Raw genomic sequence first — 14,114 nt, 5'->3', positions numbered from 1 at the left:
TAAGGTGGAATTGCAAAAGGTCGCCTTGCTCTGCAGTGCAGTTTACTCAGAGTCTCACTCTATTGTTAGCCTATTGCTACAGCACGGAGAGGATGCCAACGAGGTGTTCTCAATAACAGATCCTTATGGGATTGAAGACCTAACGACAGCGCTTGATATGGCAGCGGAAAGAGGACTTTTGGATATTTTCATATTACTAATGGAACATAAAGCCGCCAAAACGACCACTCTTGCCAACTCTACTGATCTTAGCCTTCTGGAGAAGGCTATAATTGCAGAAAAAATAAACATAGTTTCGTTTTTACTTACGGATAGTAGTGTGAGCATAACCTATTCTCTTTATCTCTTCCATATCTCCAATTTGCTACAATTTGGTGTGCACTTTCAAGAGTAGTAGTAGTCACAGAGGCTAATGTGCTAGTTTTTTAGGCGATTGAGTATGTGAGAACTTTCCACGGCAATGATATGTTAAGACCTTTGGCCATTGCTTTATGCGGAAAATATTTTGACTGGATTTATTTAGTAATACAGCACTACGCTCCTACTCCGCGTTTGAAGGGATTCGTATATGATATGCCCATTCAAATATCCTGGCATTGGAGAGTTAACTTGCTGCTTCTTCAGCGACTTAATCTCTCAGAGACAACATCGACATTTGAGACATCGCAAATATTTTCACTTTGGAACTCGCTGCTAAACCGAGACAAGTCTAAAGTTGGTTCAATATTACGCACCGCGAGGAATGAGAGACACTTTGCCCTTCTTGTTGCAGTGGGTGGGCGATCTTATGAATTGGTCAAACTTTTGATAGATTCTTGCGGTGCCAACGCGGACGGCGACCCGGCAAATACCGCGTGGGATACGCCTCTTATCTCTGCTATCCAGGCCAAAAACAAAGATTCAGCAGAGTATCTTCTCCTGAGTGGGGCAGATGCTAATAGGACAAGCAAAACTTGGAGATCTCCACTTCATGCATGTATCGCTGTCTATGCTAAAAAGAATCCCAAGTTGATGGCCAGCTTTGCTTATATGCTAGTACAGGCTGGCGCGGATCTAAATGTGGTGGATGAAGATGGAAAGTCTCCAATGGAATATCTCGCCGTACTCTGGGAAAACAGTGATAAGAAAATTCGAAAATTACGCAAGGTCCTAGAGGAATGGGGTTATTCCTTTGACACTCGAGTGTAGTGACTCGGTTTTGTCGTTTCACAAATGCGAGTTTGGTCTTCTTTCACATGCTTATAATACCGAATTGTAAATCTAGATTGAAGGGCACATAGTATAGCGATGCGGCAACGCTCAAGGTAGCTCAAGATTGACAATACAGTGAGTGATTCGATCTGCACAACATTTGAAACAGAGTAGACTTCTCAGCGTATCCGCAATTTTGTGAACATGTTCTTAAATTTAGCTGTGTGTCTATGTATTGCTAAGTCTCCGAAACATACGGTATGTTGAGTAAATGCCAACTGCAGTTGAATTGATTGGCCTTGCAAATTCAACTTTAAACCAATGTTTGCTCAAGTGATTTTGTAGTACCACTGCACGACTTTTAAGCTCATTGTTTGCAAAATTTGACAAAAGGCTTTTAGGAATTTCGATTTGTCTGCTCGCGGATAGTGCATAACTACAACACTGCTATTTCTTCTAAACAGTACCCTCGACTGGCTACCACTCTCGATCTCGCATCAAATGAGAAAAACCCAGGGTTCAGATGATAGCCGGGAAGATAGAAGCTATAGTAATTAGTGACGATGATGTCAGACCCATCGTATCATGAGTAGCTCGAGTTGCTTGATTTCCCTTGATTTTGATTGGAATGTTGCATAATAGTAATCCCGTCCCCAGTTATCAGAGAACAAAAATCCCACGTCCCTCTCTCGAGGCGTTCAGTCTCCATTGAATCCGCTCTTAGATCCGTACTGTTGAGACTCAACTCCATGATCGATCCTTAGATCATAACGCCCAAACCACCCTAACAGCTAATACAGCTAATAGAACTATAGACATCAAAGAAGAACCCCTTATTCCATCTTCGGCAAATCCACAACAACAACAAAAGGCTTACAATTCGGCCTCATCCCCTTCGCCGTATTCATCATAATAGACGCATTAACCATAAGCGTCTGCTTCCCAACTTTCACAAGCCACTCATTAGCATACGGATACTCATTAACCTGTTCCGTCTCCAACGGCGTTGCTGGTTCCGGATCCTTCACACTGCCATCCTCTTTCCAGGTGACGATGTTCGCACCATGACCTTCGTGGATATGGCCAAAGCAATGTAGTAGAGGTCTAACACGACCGACTGCGCGGAGAAGATTAGGACAGCCTAATGATTGGCTGTCGACTTGGTCTAGTATCGAACGTGGAGGACCGTGGGTCATGATGATGTCGATGCCTGAAGGAATCGTGTGTCCTCCGATTGATGTCATTCCAGGAGATGTTTGATTTTGAGTGTTGAAACGGTCTTCGTGGTTTTGGTATTGGAATCCCCATCCACCAGATCCAGGTGTATAAGGCGAAGCATACACACTAAACTTAGCACCATTTTTGAGTGTCAAGCTATGCGTTCCTTCCTCAAAATATGTAACGCCCGCCTCTTTCGCCAAAGAACCCGTCATTATCTCCATCGCCTGCTCATGGTACTTCTTGTATTCTTCGTCCGACAGGTTCTCGACTCTACGAACTTTATCGAGTGTCATGTCGTGATTACCTGCAATGACCAATTTCAACTCTGCGTCGATACTGCCTATCATCTTCACACTGTCTCTCAATGCGTCTAGTTCTCCGAAGTTTGTAAGATCCCCTGTATGTAGTAAAACATCGACCTGTGGCATAGTGGTGCCGTCTAGGGAATGCTCGTGGGTGTTTGAGACGACCATCACACGAGTTGGAATGGTAGGTCCTGCCATCGTTGCAGCTGAATGTTGTTTCAAAAGAGTTTAATTTCGTTGACTGTTAATCTTTTGTTTTTTGAGGACATGTATTTTCGGCTCCAGAAACAAAATGGTGGAGTGGCTTGACACTGATTCGAGAGGTACCACCTTCTCATCACAGTGTTTGGGTCGTGCTTGCCGGTATGTTGGGAGTTTTTGCCGAACTTATGCCCCTTAATAAATGTTGACATGAAGTAGGTAGTCCGCTTCAAACTCAATAAAGTCTAGACCACTTGAAATTTAGTGCTGGTCATTAGGGACTTGTCGTTAGGTTGAAAAAGTAACGTTAGATCGAGCGGGTAGATCCCGTGACTGGAACAAACGACTACCACCTCTTTCCCACAATCCTACATCTCAAGTACTATAAAATAATTATAAGTAAACTAATTCCAAGTATGAGCTTACTGGCTTAATAGATAGGATCGGGTTTGTTAAACGTAAAAAGTTTCAACTTTCAAGTGGACTCTGAAAAGGAATCCAGAAGACAAATAAAGGAGAGACTGTAGACAATGGAAAAGCCTCATAAGTTCTCGAGGATAGATCCGTCTACAGACGACTCAAAATTGCAGACGATTCCAGAGGAAAGGTGCTAATTATCGATATGAAGAGCAATCTAAGCTGGATGTGGCAGGATACGTCACTGAAAAGTCCATCTTGTGCAGATACGTCTATTTTAAACGAGCCTAAAATATAAATGCAATCCTACCGAGCAACCACTTAAGCATGGATACTAATCAATATAGCCTTATACAACACTTGACGCTCACGCTTGAGGTAATATCTTGAAACCCTTACTTGAAGTTGATAATATGAGTGAAAGTATATTTCGAGTCAAGCAACGGTCGAAAAACACTTTAGTTTCGTCTGGATTAACTAGCGTCATAAGCATCTCATATATGGAAAGAAGTAATGTCAAAAAATGGAAGACCTGGTGTTACGAGATCAAACAAATATCGTGCTCTGACAACTACATTTTTTTAATTATTCGCGAGGATGTCTCTCGGCTTTGGGGTAATGCTTTTGGATAATGTGTTGAAATGATCCCCAGAATCAGATTCAGAATTGAGAGACAATGATATAAGAGTCACCCTAACCAAAAATCTTCTTTCTTTGCTTACACTGAAAATAGAATAAAGTCGAGTCACGAGACTCTCTCTTACAGACCTCATCTTTGAAGTGAATAGCAAATCGAATCAGCCGTTTTGACCCACTCATATAAAAAAATTTAATCTTGGACTGAGATTATTTTGGCGAGTTCCCAATTCTCATAGCCAAGTTTGGACGCGGAAATATTCTCTCACCTACTCTGCGACGGATTTCCAGTTTTTTATCTGGACAGGACATTTGAAGGCCGCAGATATCTCATGTTTCAGACGAACGAGACGAGAAAAAGAACCTGGATATCTAAAAGACATCCTTACCAAAACTTCAGCGACATTGTTTCATAAGTATGAAAACAAGCTTCATCTCAACCATCTGCACCTGACGCGAATCCTCACCTGTCCTCCAGCATCGGAGCACGTCACGCGTAGATCGCAAACAACATCCATAAATCCTGGCATATTTCACACAAATACGTACTTCAGTGGCACATTTCCTTTCTTGAAATTCGTCGCGGTAGTCCTTGTTTCTGTGTTGCCTGTGCCATGGTCTGGCCCAGAATGCCAACAATACCGTGTACACGTACCACGCGCAACTGCGCTGGACAACCCCCTTGCGATACGCGAGCGAGATTCAGACCTCACCGAACTGAATGTTTGCTTGATGCGCCGAGCAAGTTTGTACTTCCGTACCTGACTCTCATTCGAGTGCGAAATTCGCGGCCTCACCGAATATGTTGTCGCTACGTTACAAACTTCCTCGCTCTTCTGCAACACAATTTCCAAGTACCCGTCAGCCTCACCGTTGTACAAACCATCGTGTGGCTCACGACCAGGCAGCCTGAAAGCCAAACACACCGCCAGCATGCGAGTCTGTTGGTTGGGTCAGGCGCAGTCAGGCTCACACAGATCTAGTATCTGGGGTGTGCTGATTGGCATATGTTGGATACGATGGCGGGGAAAGAGAAGCTGACAGCTGAAGCCTGGAAAAAGGAAAGTTGCGGATGTCGTTGTGTTGCCCAAATCTGGAGTACGCTCACGAGACATACTTTGAATACGCGTATCGTTGGTCTACTCCGTATAGTATTCCGTTTCCTTATGGAAGGGGATTTGAGTTAAGCCTCATCCTATTAAGACGTTATTTTCGCGCTTCCTGTATCGCAATCCTTGAGTTCGTTTCATTGCGTTTGCCAACCAACAACACACCGTACTTCGTACAAACATAAATCACCCCCATCAATCACCTATTCAGAACAGCCCACCACATCCCATCCCATCCAAACCCAACTCAAATCCCCTCCCCTCACAATCACAATTTTATTATTTACATACCCTCAACTCACTCAACCCATCATGGCACCAGAACCACCCCATCCCATCCCCATTCCCACCGCATCCTCGGAATTATTAATCGCTCGCGCTTCCAGATCTCGCAGCTTTCAAATCCATATTTGAAATCCGATATGCAACCTCCCCCTCTCCCTCGCTTCCCCTATCCGCGTGCGCTCGCTTAGAAATAAAGTACGTACGATGTAATCAAAGAACCCCAAACTCCAGCTCTCGATCGCATGGCCGCTTACCCAAGCGTCCATCCATTCACTCAAACAAACCTCCCCAAATCTCAATCAAAGCAAATCAATCATTCACCACACTGGCAACCCCCTCTCATTCTATCCCCCTCATGCCAAGCAAACCCCCCTAAAACTCCTGAAGTTTGTTTGCTCGTACATCGTTCCTCGTTCTCGTTTTCGCACTCCTATCCCAACGCCAAGCACGGCTTTTGAATGGAACCACGCAGCACGCGGCAGGGCGCAGAAAGTCCAGGGCTAAGCGAGCCAGGGGTCCGTCGATCCAGCGGTGAAAGTGGAAGACCGAGAAGCCGGATGCCGTATGCTAAATCGTTCGTGACTCACGCACATGCCTATAGAAAGTTTTCAGAGAGCCAGTGAAGAAAAAAAAGAAGTGAAGATTGAGATTTTTAATTTTGTGGAGTCACGAAGGCGAAGGAACTAGAAAGAATGATGATGGTTTTCTGAATGTTTTTGAATTTGATTTGATTTAATTGCTAGACTAGCTCTACCGTCGCGAATTGCGCGGGAGCTGGAAATCCCCAACCGACCAGACCAATTTCTGGTCCCCGTTTCTATATCCTGAGTGGTGAACTGTTTCCCTATATATGTATATCCCAATCCCTTCCCAAAGCGGAAGTATCCTAGCTCCAAATATGATGACAATGAAAAATGTTTGGTATTCTGCAAAAAACGCCGGTTGTATATGCATCGCTACGCTGAAAATCGCTAGACCAAAAGAACTCAAATGCTTCGTAATCGTTACAGTGCTATCGTTGCTTGACTTAATAGACGCTGATGGCGCTTACGAGACCCGGGCCCCGCTGAGGGAGGTAGAAGTTCTCCTCATAGGCGGGTATTGAGTTTGAGCTTTCTGTTGGTTGTGACTTGGAGTAGTAGGATGTGGTTGCGATCTGGCGGCGTTCCTTTTCTGAGAATGTTGGGAGCGATGTTGATGGTGGAGATGGTGGCATTGATTCGTCTTCTGACGAGTCTGAATCCGAGTCGAGTTCTGGTGGTGATGTAGCGGAGTGGGAGTTGGTTCGGTGTAAAGATAATGAGGCGTAGTCTTCCTCCTCATCGTCCTCGAATTCCTCCTCTACTTCCTCCACTGCGGTCACCTGTTGTCGAGATGCTACGCGTTGTAATGTTGCCATGTGTGAAGCCATCTCGATATCCTCATCGCTGTCATATTCAGAATCGCTGTCTGATTCCTCTACGTCCTCTGCTTGCCAATCCTCCTCTGGGTCCTCGACAATGGTATCCGCCCATTGGATATGCTTTGGTCCTTCTGTCTTTGTAGCCTTCTTGACCGATTGGTTGAACCAGCTCTCTTGTTCTTGTTCTGCCTCTGCGAGCTCGAGCATCAGGGAATCGAGAAGGTTGGCATGGCCGACGAGGAGTCTGAGGTTGTGATCCGAGCGAGCAGCCTCATGAGAGAGCTTGCCCCGGGCTGTGTGAGCGAGGTAGTAGGTTTGAGTGACCGACATTGCCTTTCTTTTCAATGGAGAGACGGAAGAGGAGTTGGAGAGTGGTGATGAAGAACGAGTCGACATTTTGGGCGGTGTTTTAATGTTATTGCTGCGAACTGAATGACTCAAGGCTGCAACTTTTTTAGACGAGGCCGAGGGCCGGTGAACGGAACAGTAACCGAAACGGTAGTCGTGGTTAGGTAAGGGTTGATGTCGTGATGGAGAATTGTTCTAGTTGATGATGAGTGCGTTTGAATGTTGATGGCGATTGTTGATTGCTTTAGTCTGTTCTTGAGTAGGCTGATGTTTGTTGTAGTTGTTGGTGTTGATGGAGTGAGAAGGAGTCTTTGGTCAGGAGGAGGAGGCTGCTTCTTGTATCTGGCTGACTTTGTGTACGTTCCCGGCTTCGTACCAGGTTTAGCTGGGCGTATTCATAAGACCGACAAGCTCCGCGTCTCCTTTGTTCGTAAAAGCCGGTGCGAGAGTGCCAGGGGACGCGAAAAGGCGGAAGGACTTTCGACATGGATGCCTTCTGTCCCCTGCACAGAGTGATGATGCGAGGATGTGCAATCGACCCGACCCACGCCAGCCTTAACGCCAACGACGCCAACGATTTCAAATGTCAGCGGTGCGGGTGCGGTGCTCGCTTTTCTCAGCACGCGAGAGCCCGCCGCCCGCGTAGACGGTGACTCGTCTGTGACTGAGGCTTGCTCTGGCTGGCTCGGGGGCATATTTCGACCGATCAAAGGGTGCGAAAGGTACTTCGGAACCTTCTTTGACTGGCTGCGAACGTATCGACCTCAAGCGAGTCGTGCGGACTTTTGATTTACTCATCATCCGGCTCTATGTCCGTGGGTGAGCAATGCAAATGCAATAGCCAAAGCCAAAGCCTGGAATATTGCACTGTACTGCACTCGAAATGAGTCGATATCACTGCTGCTATCCATCAGATGTCTCCTACGGAGATGTGCATTTCTGCGAGACCTCATCGTATAGCCTACACTATCTCCTCTACCCGTTCATGCAATTGATCCATTGGACAAACATGCCAAACGCCCTACCGTCTTTCTGTACATGCGATGACAGTGAGGTGAGCCCTTGTTTAAGCTTCCCCACTGGATTACTGTGCTCACAACACCCCAACGCATCGGGTTTAGAGATGACAAAACCACTCTGGAAGCGTGCAGACCATGATTCTACTCTGGAGCGCTGTGACAAAGCATTCGGCATGACACCATATGTTTTTAAATCAGATTATTCAAACACCGATAAATTTGTTTGGTACTGATGTTTTATGTTGTCGCTGTTAATTAATCAATTGGATCACGAAACATCGCCAATCCACAGCGCATTTTTGGCCAGATGCTCTAGATCTCGATTTCAAAACATCCCCAACTGGCCTCTCATGCAACATGCTGGCATCGTCCTTTGATCGTTCAGATGAAGGACTGGTCCGCAATTTTCGAATTGAGATCAAGGGCCCCATCATCTGACTGTTCCAATTTCCTGGATGAAATCCCACACACAGCCTCCACGGCGACGAAACGACTTCGCCGACAACCAAAATCCGACATCTTATGTGCCCAAACAGGAAATTCCGTGCGCTGTGAAATCGTTGATGCCACGTTTGACCGTGACGAATAAATCTGGGGAAGCGAAATTATTCGGTAGCCTGAACGTCGAACCCTCCGCTTTCAGCAAGCCATTCGTGCCACATTCCACCGCCGTCTCGGTCCCGAATGCGAATGGTGTACCTCAACCAATCAGAACACACGGGCTGAAAGAATGTCCCCATGGCGGATGAATAGAATTGCGTTGTATGGCTCTGCGCACGTAAGCTGGCTCGTAACGTATCAACGCTTCTGCACGCAAACACGCTCGCACATCTCAGGCAGCCGAATTTTTGAAGCTATCATGGAGACTCCGAACGTGCAGAAGAGCGGATGCGCGTTTGTTTGCTGGGAGATGAATTAAATGAGGCTATGTTTCGCAACTTCTTCGATTGCTCTTCTTAGTGACTCTTCGTGCATTTGCAAGTTGCACTTCATTGCTTGCTCGAGTGCGGGTATGAGTTTGTCGTCTTGGTTTCCTCATTTGGCTATGCTCGCTGTAGAGTCATCAGACTCGCTTCGCTTATTCTATATCCTGAAATCCATAGAAGTTTCCGAGAGATTTAGAGATCTCCGGGGAGTTTCCATTCACTCTTGAACGAGAATGCCAATTCAAGCTCCATTATTCAGGGATCCATATCAGAACTCGCTCACGGCGACCACGGCACACATTCATCCCGACTCTTCATCGTACCGGTCCATTATCTTGTAAGAACCCGATAGCTATAACAAGTCGTTCTCGTGATGAGGCTACTATCTTCCCCACGTTCTTAAATCTTATACACTTTCTGTCAAAATCATGGGTCACAGATCACAGGTTCAAGCAATCCGCGGCCTCCGACACATTTCCATCGTTTACTCAACTTATCACCCCGCACAACGACATAGAATTACGACTTACTTTTAACTTTCTAGGGGTCCTATATCTCTGATACCGAATCCGAGGCTCTTCAATTTCTAAACATTCAGATAAATGATTACTCTCCTCACAAGGCTCATGTACCTTTCGTACCCAAACTAGCCTACCAAAACCCAACCCCACCATCGCATTCGCACTCACGAAGCGAAAGCCTCCACAAAATAAAGTTATCTGATGTGTGCCCAGCAAGGGACCGACCCAAAAGCTCAGAGTCTCTGAAAAGCCCGGACATGAAAGCCACACGCCCACGGATTCCGTCGTCAAAATCGTTCCGAGCACCACGGCCGTAAGCTACGCCGCACGCTGATTGGCAAGGAAACGAGAATGAGTAATCTCGAACTCCTTCATGCACGACGTACAAGGCTGGGAATTGGCGTTTCTTGTCCCCGAACAGCGGTCGAAACGATGGATTTAAGCTGGACTCTCCAATTCGCTATTTAAGCGAATATCTAGGGGATGGCGTTTTCGGATTTAATACTTTGATTGTCAGCATGCGTTTTGGCTTTGGAATAAAAGAAGCTGCTGATCCCCTCACTAATTATCGCGGTGTTATGCGCCAGATGACGGATTTCGGAATTAACGTTACTGAAAGTTTATCAATCATGTATCTCCATGGCTTCGAGTCGTAAGTCGGTTTCTAGATCTCCTTCACGTCATTTTTTCATACAGCCTTTTTTTACCAGCATCAAAGCAACATACATACACCTAGCATACCCGAGCGTCAAACGGGAAAACTCGACGAAAAGAACTCGCGGTTATGATAGAGATAACGGCTACGTCGCATATACACAGACAAAACTACCTCATGGCTGGAAGGACAGTTCCTCGAATCGACGATTGTTGAGTTGTCGCAGTTGCTTCGGCATGTCGGCGGCTTTGTTTGGTGCTGACAAGTCTCCGAGGGTTCTCGCAAAGTTCTCTTATTGGACAGGCCGCATTTGACGATGACTGGACGTACGAATTACCGCTTTGGGAATTTTACGTTCGTGGTTGGGGGCTTGAGGGAGTTTGACGTGATGTAGGGTGGTTTTGGGAAGTTAGGTTTCTGGCGCAGTGGTTTGAGAAGTTTAATATTGGAGGAAGTCTAATATTGAAGACCGATTCGTGAGTTCAGGGAAGCGCTGAGTGCTCGTAGCTCTACGAGGAGCTCGTGGGCTGACTGTATGCACGTGGGGCGAGATGATAAGGATTTATGGTTCCGAAGCGCTGGTTAATGGACCGCCAGGGCAAGTCAGAGTTCATTTCCAGCACTTCAAGCAAAACAGTGTATGAGGATGGGGTGGAAATGAATTCTGACACCTTCCAGTGGGCTTTGATGAGAAGAATCTATGGATACAAAGTGTTGGTCGCTGGGATTATATGAGCAGTGGTCTTTGCGACGATTGATGGAGCTCAGCGAGATGAAAGGCAGCACGTGGAAATGCAAATAAGCATAAGATGTTGGGTAGCGAAGTGGAGAGAATGAGGTGAGATTCATTTAGGGCTGATGATATAATTTAGGACGACACGAGGGACGGGAGACAACCTACCGCATGTCGAAATTCAGCTCGATAGACTCGAGTTTCAATTAACTTAGGAGGTACGGAAATTACTGGCCACGGCAACGCGATATGGCTCTTCTTTTACGGAGCCAGTACTTACGAGATATCAGGATTCAAAGCCGAATTCGATATGGATCTGGAAGCCAGTACCTTTCCTGGTTGATTCTGGCACAAAGATAAGCCTTGTGTGGTAGATCGAGACGAGCCGGGGAAATTTGTCGAAGGGATGTGGCTATCGTCGTCCGTCAATCCGAGGATTCATACCAAACCATCAAGTTTATCCCGTCGAAAATTTCAAAGGTAGGGTTGCATACCCAAGGATGTCGAAAACTCTCCGTTTGTGAATAATCTGTCTTATTGTGGATACAGTTACTGCTGCAAACAAAGAATTTCTGCCCAAGAATTGGAAGATTCACAAGCAAGTGCTTTCTCAACCCCAAGACTCTATCATTCAGAGAAATCTGTCATTTCATGACTGAGTGGGGCAAAGCAAACGGTTTGATGAGCGGAAGTCAAAGAAATCCTTCAGACATTCAAAAGTGCCAAATTTTGACACTCGGGTGACGGTAAGTTTGTGTTTAGCTCTATTTCTCTTTTCATTTGTTTGGTAGTTTCTCTAGTCTAGTTGTGTGCATATATTTGGATGTATATAAGAAGGGAAGACAAATCTTATCTGTGAGATGTTCATTTCCAACATTCACATGTCTGAATTTCTTGTCCTAAAGCAAAATGGACTCTCCAGCAGCTAGTGCTACCTGAGAAAGTGGGCACTCGGGAAGTAGATGCACAGTACTCAGTCTAAAAATGACCATGGGAAAAGGGTCCATTGGCTGTTGGGGAGAAGGGTTTGCTACGCATTTTGCCTCTTCCTCTCACTCAGATCTTCTGTTTGGAATCATTCGAATACTAGTCGAAATACCGTCCAAATGGGTGCTGTCGCGGAGGTTTATCTTATGATGTGCAAGTATCTATATCTCTTGTATAAGTGGTGACATTTTCCGCTTGGCTAGAAAAGAAAAACGAAAGTGAAGGGTTCGGAGTGCTTTGGCGGTTTTTAAGTGTGATGAATCATGTAGTTTATAGTGAGTAAATAGGAGAAATTTGTGGTAACCACACTGATGACGATCATTTAGGAACTACTATGAGTGTCATATTGGAAACTTTGGACAGGAAGGGTGCGGATTTCTTGTCGGGAGCAAGACATGTGCTGTCACGTCGTATGTGAGGAATTCCACCTATGCATTGAGTTTAGAAGTCGATTGAGTCTCAAACTAAAAAGGTTCATATAAGACACATTCATCCACTCCTTTGAGGGGTGCAATTTTTTCATTACCCATTTTTCTTCTCCCATTGAAGATTCACATCTGCACAACTGCACAACCGCACAATCACAACATGTCTACGACTAGCTTCTGGACCCACGATGTCGCACCTATATATCTTCGCAGACGACTTCTTAATTATCAGGTCTATCATGTCAATATTCCTCTCACATTCGAATGCCACCCACGAACCTTTCGGACTTCGAACCAATACTCTCCACTGTCGTTACCAGTCACTCATCCTCACCTTTCCGTCCAACCGACCATATGTACAGCAGCGACTAGAATAGTCACGACATCAGCACTGTTATTTCTTCTCAAATCGACATACGTTATCGACTTGAATATTTCTTCGGAGCTTGGACCATTAACCACAATACTTCTGATTCACACGTCCTCAGCACGCTCACTACCTCCGTTAGACAGAACTCTTGTCGACTTGTTTTGCAGCATCATCAATATCTGGTTTTTAGCCTTGGGAGGTCTCTTTGCTTTGCTCGAACTTCGCAGAAAGCAGGCGCCGCAGCTTGAAGAGCCAAGAATATCGCAAAGCGCATTCTGGCAGAATATCGACCTTATTCTGAATAACATTTTTCCTATCACGTTGCCAGAGATCGATGGTCAACGAGACCAAGCCTGTCCGAAAAAATCAAACATTCACAGCTTACTGCTTCGAAGAGCACATCTCCTGCTCAACCATCATCTACGCAGCCTTCATTTTACTTCGGTAGAATGAAGAGAGCAGAAACGACGGATTCGGTCATATTGGTGACCAGTAAGTTGGTCAAGAAGCACAACACCTTCCAAATAGCGCACCGAGTGGTGGCATCCGACATGACTTCCGTGTCTCGCCCACAACCGCTAACATTACAAACCCTCACCTTAGGGACAACAATAGTAGATGTATCTGAGCCGGTTACGGTTAAACCGACAAATACCATCACGTCAGTCGTTACGTTCACGCCGATAATTTCAGTTACGGTAACCTCGACAAATTCAGAGGACCCTCCAGAGTTTATAGCTCCAACACAGACGCAGGAGAGCACACCAGCGTCAACAACTTTGGGAATTTCAGCACCTACGACCTCTCCTAGTAATCCTTTGATACCGAGTAGTACAGGAAGTACCCTGAAAACATCTGCAAGACCTTCCGTCACATCTGCGACGTCGAACGCATCCAGTCAAGTCACATCCAGCGCCTCAACCACATCGTCAGAAACCAGTACACCTACCGAACAAGCAGCGTCTTCCGGTAGGGGCAAATCGAAGGGTCCAGTAATCGGAGGCGCGATCGGTGCTATCGCTTTCCTTGTTCTTCTTGGGGTCTTCATCTGGTGGTACAAAAGAAGACAGGCCAAAGCGAGAAAGCCAAGAATCGTCGCTGGGTATAGGGCGGGAGATGGCGAAATCTCTAAACCAGCAGAAACTGGTCTTGCGAGAGCCGACTCTACTCCGAGTCGATCGTGGGTAACGACGCCTTCTGCGTACGAAGGGAAGAATTATGAGATGAGCCCGATATCACCGCCCTCTCGAATGAGTGAAAGCACCGCAGGAGGGTTTATGTCAATTGTCCCGGAAAGTACCGAGTATACTGCTTATAGCAAACCTCCCCCGACGCCGCCACCAACTTCAATTAAATGGGT

General features: G+C 45.9%; 4 protein-coding genes across 4 annotated transcripts in view; 2 read left to right on the top strand and 2 right to left on the bottom strand.

Annotated features, from left to right (window-relative positions):
- Positions 1-1,188, top strand: part of GLAREA_12908 (Ankyrin repeat-containing protein) — a gene marked incomplete at both ends in the record, with an annotated part of 6,626 nt that extends 5,438 nt beyond the window's left edge. Inside the window, 2 exons of the mRNA XM_008084671.1 lie at positions 5-319; positions 430-1,188. Coding sequence (XP_008082862.1) covers positions 5-319; positions 430-1,188 — 1,074 coding nt within the window. The remainder of the gene's footprint in view (positions 1-4; positions 320-429) is intronic.
- Positions 1,189-2,024: 836 nt separating this feature from the next.
- On the bottom strand, positions 2,025-2,915 carry GLAREA_12907 (Metallo-dependent phosphatase; the record flags this gene model as incomplete). The annotated part of the gene is made up of 1 exon (XM_008084670.1): positions 2,025-2,915. The coding sequence occupies one exon, from the start codon at positions 2,913-2,915 to the stop codon at positions 2,025-2,027; it is 891 nt and encodes a 296-aa protein (XP_008082861.1).
- Positions 2,916-6,392: 3,477 nt separating this feature from the next.
- GLAREA_12906 (uncharacterized protein) lies at positions 6,393-7,163 on the bottom strand (the record flags this gene model as incomplete). The annotated part of the gene is made up of 1 exon (XM_008084669.1): positions 6,393-7,163. One exon carries the CDS (start codon positions 7,161-7,163, stop codon positions 6,393-6,395), a length of 771 nt encoding a protein of 256 aa, XP_008082860.1.
- Positions 7,164-13,203: 6,040 nt separating this feature from the next.
- GLAREA_12905 (uncharacterized protein) lies at positions 13,204-14,108 on the top strand (the record flags this gene model as incomplete). Its single annotated transcript, XM_008084668.1, has 3 exons — positions 13,204-13,246; positions 13,358-13,938; positions 14,073-14,108. 3 exons carry the CDS (start codon positions 13,204-13,206, stop codon positions 14,106-14,108), a joined length of 660 nt encoding a protein of 219 aa, XP_008082859.1.
- Positions 14,109-14,114: the final 6 nt, after the last annotated feature.

This window comes from Glarea lozoyensis, assembly GCF_000409485.1.
Source record: "Glarea lozoyensis ATCC 20868 chromosome Unknown GLAREA21, whole genome shotgun sequence".
In the NCBI taxonomy this organism is placed as follows: domain Eukaryota; kingdom Fungi; phylum Ascomycota; class Leotiomycetes; order Helotiales; family Helotiaceae; genus Glarea; species Glarea lozoyensis.
The sequence above is the reverse complement of the archived record's forward strand: the minus strand, read 5'-3'. Positions and strand labels throughout refer to the sequence as shown.